The sequence below is a fragment of the Mustela erminea genome, chromosome 19, assembly GCF_009829155.1.
Source record: "Mustela erminea isolate mMusErm1 chromosome 19, mMusErm1.Pri, whole genome shotgun sequence".
In the NCBI taxonomy this organism is placed as follows: Eukaryota; Metazoa; Chordata; class Mammalia; order Carnivora; family Mustelidae; genus Mustela; species Mustela erminea.
The window spans coordinates 6,868,367-6,879,295 of NC_045632.1; the positions used below are offsets into that span (position 1 = coordinate 6,868,367).

At 40.1% G+C, this 10,929-nt stretch overlaps 2 protein-coding genes across 2 annotated transcripts; both read right to left on the minus strand.

Annotated features, from left to right (window-relative positions):
- Positions 1–659: 659 nt before the first annotated feature.
- LOC116580042 (zinc finger protein 613-like) lies at positions 660–10,455 on the minus strand (the record flags this gene model as incomplete). Its single annotated transcript, XM_032326074.1, is given in 4 exon segments — positions 660–862; positions 865–931; positions 933–1,635; positions 10,329–10,455. Coding segments are annotated over 4 exon segments (1,014 nt in total), but the record flags the coding sequence as incomplete, so codon positions are not given.
- Positions 7,731–9,560, minus strand: LOC116579110 (zinc finger protein 300-like). The gene is given in 1 exon segment (XM_032324058.1): positions 7,731–9,560. A coding segment is annotated over 1 exon segment (927 nt). The 5' UTR covers positions 8,964–9,560; the 3' UTR covers positions 7,731–8,036.
- Positions 10,456–10,929: the final 474 nt, after the last annotated feature.

The following is a 10,929-nucleotide window of genomic DNA, read 5'->3' on the forward strand; positions in this document are numbered from 1 at the left end:
TGAAGTGAAGGCATGACCACCTTCACTGCATTCATGACTTCTTTCCTGTACAGACTCTCCGTTATTTCCTGAGGGTGCACATCCAACAACTGGTTGTCCCACTGTGACTGCATTCCTATCTGTGAGGAGCCCACTGATGTTTGATGAAGTCTGAGGGGTCATAGAAGGCATCTGCACAGTCACTGTATTAATGGGGCTTTTCTCCTGCATGAATTCACTAGTATTTAATAAGCTGTGACCCTCGACGGAAGAATATTTAACCTTCACTGAATTTACATATTTCTCTCTTGTGTGTATTCTCTCATGTTTAACAAGGCATGGCATGTGGGAGAAAGTTCTCCCACACTCATTGCATGCATATAGGGTCTCTCTCCTGTATGAGTTCTTGGATGGACAGTGAGCATTGTCTTTGTAGTGAAGGCTTTGCCACAGTTACTGCATTTAAAGGGTTTATCTTGGGGCACCTGGGTGGCGCAGTGGGTTAAGCCGCTGCCTTTGGCTCAGGTCATGATCTCAGGGTCCTGGGATCGAGTCCCGCATCGGGCTCTCTGCTTGGCAGGGAGCCTGCTTCCTCCTCTCTCTCTGCCTGCCTCTCTGCTTACTTGTGATCTCTCTCTGTCAAATAAATAAAATCTTAAAAAAAAAAATAAAGGGTTTATCTCCCGTGTGAATTCTCTGATGTTTAGTGAGTCCTGACTTCTGTGAACAGATTTTTCACATTTGGTACGTACAAAAGGAGTCTTTCCTTTATGAAATCGCTGATGTGCTATGATACATGCCTTCTGGCTGAAGGCCTTATCACATCCAGTGCATCCATAGGGTTTCTCTCCAGTGTGAGTTTGCTGATGTATAAGGAGATTGTGCCTCTTCCACATTCACTACATATATAAGATTTCTCTCTTGTGTGGGTTTTCTGATGTAGAATGAGTTGTGATTTTTCCGGAGAAACCTTTCCCATACTCATTGCATTGATGGGGCCTTTCTCCTCTTTCATTTATCTGATGTATAATGAGCTCTGCCTTTCTGCAGAAGGCTTTGCCACGTTCAGTACATTCATAAGGTTTCTCTCCTGTATGAGTTCTCTGATGTTCAGTTAGCTTGAACTTTCTGGAGAATGCCTTCCCACATACACTGCATCCATGTGGTTTATTTCCTGTATGAGTCTTCTGGTGTTCAGTAAGCTGAAATTTCCTGAAGATGGTTTTCCCACACTCACAGCACTCATAGGGTTTCTTTCCTTTGTGAGTTCGCTGATGTTCAGTGAGCTTGAACTTCTTGGAAAAGGTTCTCCCACACACACTATATGCATGGGGTTTCTTTTCTGTATGAATTCTCTTATGTTCTGTGATCTGAGACTTCTTGAAGAAGGCTTTCCCACATTCAGTACATTCATGGGCTTTCTCTATTTTGTGTGTTTGATGATGTTTAATGACTTGTGACTTAGTGCTGATTGGTCTTCTACTTTCGTGGACTTTAATTTCACTATGAGTTTGCTTGCGATTAGCACAGAGAAAGGATCTCCCATCTCTGCTATACCCAGCAGGCTCTTTTATGTCACAGCTTCTACTTCGGTTGACTAAATCTAAGTGTGACTTCAAAGTTTTTCCATGTAAATGAAACCTTTCATGGTTTGGCCTGAAAGGAAAAAGACTTTTGCTCTGATAAACAATATTTCCACATATGTTCAGTTCATAACACTGTTCTGTCCTCTTTGGCACTTTTGGGTTTTATAAGTGCTGAGGCAGATGATCATCAGCTTTCTGAATTTCTAGGAAGGAGGAGAACAGTGAATCCTTCTGTGACCATGATATGGAATAAAACTCCGAAAGTATGTTGGGAGGGGGCACCTGGGTAGCACAGTTGGTTAAGTGTCCAGCTCTCGGTTTCAACCCAGGCAGTGATCTCAGGGCTGTGAGATTAAGCCCCATGTTGGGCTCCATGCTAAGTGTGGAGTTTGCTTAAGACCCTCTCTCCCTGGGGTGCCTGGGTGGTTAAGAGTCTGTTGATTTTGGCTCATGTCATGATCTCAGGGTTGTGAGATCAAGCCCTTCACCAGGCTCTGCGCTGAGTGGGGAGTCAGCTTTTCTGTCCCTCTCCTCCCCTCCTCCTGTGCACACATGCTCTTTCTCTAAAATAAATTTATCTTTAAAAAAAGAAAAAGACTGTCTCTCCTTCTGCCCCTGCTTCCCTACCCTTGCTCTCTTGTGTGCTCTCTACAATAAATAAATCTAAAAAAAAAAAAATACTGTGGGATAGCTGGCTTTTAAGGAAAAACCTAAGATATCAACCTAAAAGAAATGCCAAGTATATCTATATCTATATCTATATCTATATCTATATCTATATCTATATCTGTATGTTCCTTAGCTCTTAAAAAAAAATTGAGGGGATGCCTGGGTGGCTCAATTGGTTAAGCATCCAACTCTTGATTTTGGCTCAGGTCATGATCTCAGAGTTGTGAGACTGAGCTCCATGTTGGGATCCACCCTGGACATGGAGCCTGCTTAAGATTCTATCCCTTACCCACCTCCCCTCTCTTTCCCTCTCTAAATAAATAGAAATAGTAAAAAACAAAACAAAACAAAACCCTTTTAGATTTATACTTAAATATATGTAAGATAAAATTTACCATTTTAACCATTTTTAAGTGTACAGTTCTGTGTCATTAAGTACATTCACGTTGTGGTGCAGCCGTCACTATTCATCTCTAGAACATTTTCATTTTCCCCAACTGAAAAACACTGTACTTGTTAAACACTAATTCCTTATCTGTTGGAAATGTTTAAAAACACAATAATATAAAACAAATCAAAAGATGACAGCTAACAGTGTAAAACGGTTAATTCACAATGAATCAAGATTTGTCTGCTTTATTAGTAGGGCATTGGAGACAGTAAAATACAAGGGAGTCACTGGCAGCATCAGATCAAAAAGCCTGAAGGGATACAGACAGACACAATTCACTCATTCAGTACATCCTTCTTCGCTGGCTACTACTGTATACCAGGCATGATGCTAGTGTTAGAGAAACACAAAAATACTCTTTATCATCACTGAAGTCATATTCTAGGGGTGGAAAGAGAAACAGAATAAACATGCAAGAGGGGTGCCTGGGTGGCTCAGTGGGTTAAAGCCTCTGCCTTCAGCTCAGGTCATGATTCCAGGGTCCTGGGATCGAGCCCCGCGTCGGGCTCTCTGCTCAGCAGGGAGTCTGCTTCCTCCTCCCTCTCTGCCTGCCTCTTTGCCTACTTGTGATTTCTGTCAAATAAATAAAATCTTAAAAAAAAGGAAGAAACACACAAAAACAATAAAGTAGGCAGCTGCAAATGTAACCCTGGCTTGAGGAAGCAAAGGAAATGAAAATTCGAAGAAATCTAGATGTGTTTTGAAGAATGGCTGTAGATATACATTTCTGTGTTTCCCACTAACTTCAGTCTCTTTTACTGTGTGTTAGGACTGCAGTTCATCAGATAGGGTCACAATAGCACTCTTGGGGAGCTTTGCATAAAGACATGTCCAGGCCCTCAACCAATGCTAATAAAACCAGACTTTCCAAGGAAGCAACATTGGTAAGATTATATTGAAAACCCCTTCAATAAAAACCTGGTATTTAAGAAATAGCTTGACAGATACAGATGGAAAAGTGCGGTCTCTCCCCAACTTTGCTGTACAGTCATTTGACGAAGAAGTAAATGGATGACCGAGCTGTATTTTATTCTTACACAAGGGGGAATGAAAAACAGGCCCTTGACTCAAGAGTGGAACTCTAGTTATCTCGACATCATAAAGATACAGTATCTTTAGGAGCAATTAGTGCACAAAGTATAATGGGAATTCAGCGAAGGAAGGTAATATTCTGTTTTTGTGTAGCATAGACCATCTCATGGAAAGAAAAGTGAAAGAATCTGTTATTTGGAAGGACAAACAAAAAATGACATCCTTATCCCTGAGTTCTTATCTTTTTTTTTTTTTTAAAGATTTTTATTTATTTGTCAGAGACGGAGAGAGAGTGAGCGAGCACAGGCAGACAGAGGCAGGCAGAGGCAGAGGGAGAAGCAGGCTCCCTGCCGAGCAAGGAGCCCGATGTGGGACTCCGAAGGCAGCTGCTTAACCAACTGAGCCACCCAGGCATCCCTCCTGAGTTCTTATCTTAATTGATGTATCAGCAACTCTCAAGACAATGTTTATGGCTTTGTCTTCTTTTTTTTAAGATTTTATTTTTTAAGATTTTATTTTTGAGATCCTTTTTTTTTGAAGATTTTATTTATTTGACAGAGACCACAAGTAGGCAGGCAGGCAAAGAGGGGGGTGAGGGAAGCAGGCTCCCCGCTGAGCAGAGAACCGGATGCGGGGCTCGATCCCAGGACCCTGGGATCACAACCTGAGCCGAAGGCAGAGGCTTTAACCCACTGAGCCACCCAGGTGCCCCTATGACTTTGTCTTTAATGAAACACTTGTTTATCATGTTCTCTCTCCCTACCATTTTGTTACACTCATCTGTTGATCCCTAATTGTCCAAAACTCTTGTTTTCTTTATCTGGATCTATTCCCCGGAAGATCTCATCTGGTCCAGATTTCTATCTCCACATTTAACCTCTCCCTGAACTTCCCAGGTACATCAGATTGTAGCAGAAAGCTCTGCTTGGACACTAACAAGCACATCTAACTTAGAATCTCCATTATAGAACTCCTGACTTCCCAGCCCGCATCAGGCTCTCTACTCAGCAGGGAGCCTGCTTCCCTTCCTCTCTCTCTCTCTGCCTGCCTCTCTGCCTACTTGTGATCTCTGTCAAATAAATAAATAAAATCTTTAAAAAAAAAAAAAAAAAGAGAGAGAAATCAAGCTCTGCATTGGGCTCCAAGCTCAGCAGGAAGTCTACCTGAAGATTCTCTCCCTCTGTCCCTCCCCGCTCTCTAAAATAAATAAATAAATCTTTAAAAAAAAATCTTTTAAAATCTTTTTAAAATAAATAAAATAGATCTTTTTAAAAAATCCTTAATTCCTGTGTACCCATTATCCAGCATCACAACATGGCTTCGTCTCATCAAGATTGTTTTTGTGATCACTGGATTTTAAAGTAAACCAGTCTGATGCTCATTGTAGGACAAGTCTTGATGTCAAAATACCAAGAGCACCTGAATCCACTCAAGGGTCCACAAGACCATCACCAGATAAGCCCTTTACAGGTATTTCTTCATGTATTCATAGATATTGATGATCATGTAGATATTGATGAAAGTTTAGGTTTAGAATTAAAATTTAACTTGAAGAGAGTTGGCTTTACTAACCCTCATTATAGGATAGCAGTTACTTCCTTGCAAATAGGGTTTGGCTGACAGTGGGCAAGGATGAGGAAAGATGAGTCACATGTTTCCCGCCTTTGAAGTGCCTTTTTTTTTTTTTAAGTTGTATTTTTAAGTAATCTCCACACCCAGCATGGGACTCGAACTTATAACCCCAAGATCAGGTTGCTTGCTCCACTGACTGAACCAGTCAGGTGCCCCGAGTAGATCCCCTTTAATGTTTTGAACATGGCAAGGGAAGGGGGCGGGGAGAACTAAACCCCTATAGGTACAGTGACTTTCTTGTTGGAAAGTGGTTTGGGGTGGGAGCTCATGAGGGTCAAGGTCAGTGAAAACTCATTCAAAAATATGCTTTTACTACTCATAGGGAAGAATCTTGTCTTCAAAAGAGCAGTGCTCTTGTCAACTTCCCAGGCTTTACATTCAGGACAATGGAGTTTCCACTCATTCTTGAACAAATCCTTTGAAAATGCAGACAGTAGAACAGTAGTATTCATTTTGCTAACCATTACATCATACTGTAGGTGACATTTCACTATCACCCTTCAAACCCCCAGGACTTTCAAAACTCTTTCATGTGTAAGACTGTTGGTTCCTGGGTTTGGGATAGGAAGTCTCTCAGTGTCCTTGGGATTATTCTTAGCCCTTCTTGTTTTGTTTTTCCCCTCTCATGCAGTATTGGACTGCTTAATGTAGGACAATACCAGCTAATCTACATTGCTTATTGAAAACATGGAGATGGATGATTTGCCCCTCTTCACAAAGCCTGGTTTTGGCTATGTGACTGGTAAGTATAAAAGACCCTTGAGTAATCTCGTGCCTTGATTTCTCTGAAACTGAGATACTTCACACATACATGTTGGTGGCTTATGATTTGGAGACAGATGGTGTTCTGTGACTAAAAAAGGTCCCTGGAATCTGTGCCTGCATGTTACAGAACACCTTAACGTTTACCTGTGTTTTATTGTTTCTCAGGCTATATTGTAGCTTTTGTCTTTACCAGAGTCTCATGTTACTATAAGTCATGGAGTCATGTCCAATACATTGAACCACCTTAAACTGGGTGCCTGCTATAGTTGCAATTTCCCCATGTTAATGTAAACCAATGTGCTTGGAAAGGAAACCTACTTTTGCAAAATAAAACCAAGCTCATTGTATCTTAAGAGTTTAATCCCCATTTAAGAAAAATAATTTATGAGATTTTGCGGCCATATTCCAGAGAGGGATTCATAAAAACAGCTCTAAAGTTTCACATAAGCTCTTTGAGAGGGAAGCATACCTTGTACAGTATAGGGGAAATAGAAGCCTACTTTATTTGACTATTGGAACAAGTTACATTGTCCAATCAAGCAGTACCAGGACCAAAGCTAGTATTTAATTTCTGTCCTCTGATATCAGGGATAATCTTGGAAACTGTTAAGAATTCAAAAGGGTATAAAACTTGTGAATACTCTTTCTCTTCAAACCCTAAATATCTGATCGATTTAAAAGAAAAAAATTCTTTATTACAGATACTTCCACTGTATTTCATCCAACCCACGATACCTTTGATTGTGTGATACACCATTATTTTATATACTGAATTCTCCATTTAAACCTGTCAAGTCACCATCTGTGTGTTGCATTCTAACTTCACTGTTAATTCTGTGGGGAAAGAAAATTCTATCTTGGAATCGATGAAAAAACATTTTACTCAAGGAACGTTCAAAATCTTCAAGGCCCATTTACGAATACCAGGAAATGGGTGACAGGAGATATTCAGTATTTTATTAAGATTTCTTGCTAAAATAATGAACCTTGTAGTTCAATTACAACTTATATAGCACTGTAATGATATAAAGATTCAATGCAGATTCTTCTATTGGCAAGTTTTGTGTACTCTGAAGTATGGGTACTAGGGAGTCACAATTGCTATGCTAACACATGCAATTCCCAATTATGAACAATCATTTTAATAATAAAAATAGATGAAAACACATATTATCATAGTTCTAATATTTGCTTTGTTTTCTGCAAGTATATTTATTTACATACTTAAAATTTTTCATAATGCTGCTTACTATGTCACAGCTACAGAAAATGACAACCCTCATAAAATGATAACCATAAAAGATGATACCTCAGATTCATTCAAGTATAGAATTTTTTCCTCAGTGTCAAGTGTCTGATATCAGTGTAGCTGGATTTCATGCCAACAACATCCTCACCGTCAATTCAGACACACACAGATGTTCTCTCCTATTCATTCCCTCTGGCTACATTCAGTTGACATATATGGAGGAAGGTATTTTCTCCTGTTTGGAATTCTACCCAGTACCATTTTCTCTCTCTCTCTCTTTAAAATTTATTTGACAGAAAGGCAGTGAGAGAGGGAACGCAAGCAGGGGAAGTGGGAGAGGGAGAAGCATGGCGCCTGATAAGGGGCTCAATCCCAGGACCTCGGGATCATGACCTGAGCCAAAGGCAGACACTTAATGACTGAGCCTCCCAGGCTCCCCCCAGTACCATTCCCTTATAAGCAATGAGGTGTGAGTCTGGGGTTGGGGGAGTTGTGTCCCCATCTGTAGTCTTAAGGTATGTAAACTCTGGTATAATCTCTGGTATAATCAGTTACTCACTTTCAATGACAGTTTCTGGATATTTACTTCATTGATGATTTCTCTCCCCTGTGAGTTTTCTGATGTAAAATGAGGCTGAATTTGTGGGAGAAAGTTTTCCAACACTGACTGCATTCATAAGGTTTCTCTCCTGTGTGAGTTCTCTGATGTATAGTAAGATGTGACTTCTGGGCGAAAGATTTCTGACATTTCACTGCATTCATGGGGTTTCTCTCCTGTATGTGTCTTCTGATGCAAAACAAGGCTAAACTTGATAGGAAATGTTTTCCCACATTCACTGCATCCATAGGGTTTCTCTCCTGTATGGATTCTCTGATGAATAATAAGGCTAAACTTGTGAGAGAAAGTTTTCCCACACTGGAGGCATTCATAAGGTTTCTCTCCTGAGTGAATTCTCTGAAGAATAAGGAGATAGGATTTCCGGCTGAAGGCTTTGTGGCATTCACTGCATTCATAAGGCTTCTCTCCGGTGTGATACCTCTGATGAATACTGAAGTGTGACTTTTGGGTGAAAGCTTTCTGACACTGACTGCATTCATAAGGTTTCTCACCCGTATGTGTTCTTTGGTGTAGGATGAGGCTAAACTTGATGGAGAACGTTTTTCCACATTCACTGCACCCATAGGGTTTCTCTCCTGTATGTGTTCTCCAGTGAGTACTGAGGAGTGACTTTACACTAAAGCCCTTTCCGCATTCACTGCAATGATAAGGTTTCTCTCCTGTGTGTGTTCTCTGATGTCTAATGAGCTCAGATATCTGGATGAAGGCTTTTCCACATTCATTGCATCCTTAAAGTTTTTCCCCTGTGTGAGTTTTTTTATGTAAAATGAGGCTAAACTTAAGGGGGAATGTTTTCCCACATTCATCACAGCCATAGGGTTTCTCTCCTGTGTGAGATCTCTGATGAATAATGAACTGTGACTTGTTGCTGAAGCTTTTGACATATACAACATTCAAACTGTTTCTCTCCTGTGTGAGTTCTCCGATGTTTATTAAGGCATGACTTATCAGTAAAAGCTTTCCCACATTTATTGCATCCATACGTTTCTCTCCTGTATGGGTTCTCTGGTGTAAAATGAGATGGGATTTCCGACTGAAGACTTTCTCATACCTGCTGCAACCATAGGGTTTCTCTCTGGTGTGTGTTCACTGATGCTTAATGAGGTCTGACTTCTGGGAAAAGGCTTTCCCACAGTCACAGCAGTTACACTGTTTCTCTCCTGTTTGAGTTTTCCAGTGTTTAATAAGCTGTGGCTTATGGCTGAAAACCTTTAAGTGCTTATTATATTCATTGTATTTTTCTCCAGTATGAATTTTCTCATGCTTAGCATAAAGAAATATTTCATCATAGCCATCATATCCATTAAATTCAACTTCATTTCTTGCATAACTTGTATTCTGAATAATGTACTCTATATTAGATTTCAAATGTTTCCCAAGCATGTCAAATGTACGGGATCTTTGTGCTAAAGGGACATCAAAGTATAGGCTCAGAGACAATATTTTTCTAAATGCATTATTTTTGTGGTGACTCTCCATAGTTCTAAGGTTGCCTTGATTTTCTTGGTGCCTGTCTATATGACAATAAACTTGCCAGGTGTCTTCTATAAAGGAGAGCCACAATGACCATGAACTAGAAGGAATGGGATTCCATAACAAAGGATGAAGAGTAAATGAGGCTGGGGATACAGTGAAAGTCTGAGATATTTCTAAGTGGCAGGAGGAAAAAAATGGAAGAAACTATAGAATGTGGAGATGAGGGACAATTTATGAATGCTGAGTGTGTTAGAAAAGAGAGCTATAACCATGGGGATGGATAGGAGAAGGCAGATAAACTGAGGATGCCAGGGAGAAAGATTAGGAGAACAAGTTCCAAGATTAATAGAATGGGATTAGATTCATATACATAAAAAAGAAATGTATTTTATTTTTTTGAGAACTCCTTTTTTTTTTTTTTTTTAAGTAGGCTCCATGCCTAACATGGGGCTTGAACTCACAGCCCTAAACACAATCTACCGAATGAGTCAGCCACGTACTCCCAGAAATGTGTTTTAAAGCTGAAGCAAAAGAATCCCAATATGGAGAGATTAAAAAGTGGAGTCAAGCAGAGCCTAGGTGGCTCAGTCGGTTAAGTGTCCGACTCTTGATCTCAGCACAGATCTTGATCTCAGGGTTGTGAATGGAAGCCCTGTTGGGCTCTACCCTGGGCATGGAGCCTACTATTTAAAAAAATTAAAAAAAAAAAAAGTAGAAACAGTATTAATGTATGTGGGAACTTATGTCCCCCATGCTGTCACACTCAGAGCTTAAAAATGTCAAGATTTCTCCAAACAATAGATGCCTCCCTGTTTCTGACCAAACAGGAGTTTACTTCTATTTATGCCACAGGGTTGGTTTTTCACTCACCTGGATGAGTCTGACTCTGGATTTCTTCCTCTGTTATCCATTGTGTTCCACGTTCCAACTGGTAGAATGCATCTGCTTTGGTAACTTGATACCCTACTCAAGGAAAATTATACTGGATCCATGGACCCAAATACTTAGACAATAGTACCTCTGAAAAATGGGGAAAGTTATATTGAAGGGCCTGAACAAGTGGATCTTAGCCAAATAAAGACCTTTAACTGGGAGTGAAAGAAAAGCACTTTGTTGGAGGCCAAAAGGTACTAAAATCTATGATGTATGAAACTCAAGTTCAAAACAGTAAGGTACTTAAAAGGCTGCACACATTTCATCACTGAGAAAGGAAAGGCAATTGATTGCCTACATTACCCTGGGAAAGCTCTGCTTACCCACTGATACTAGGTTGCTATAATTTTCCAACATCACATCTTGATACAGGATTTTCTGAACAGGGTCCAGTAGCTGCCACTCCTCCCACGTGAAAACCACAGCCACATCCTTGAATGACAGTGATCCCTGAAACAGAACATTCCTATTCATTCCTAAAGGGATTATCACTGGTTAATACTTGAAATATAATATAATAATTTTCTCATGGTCAGTC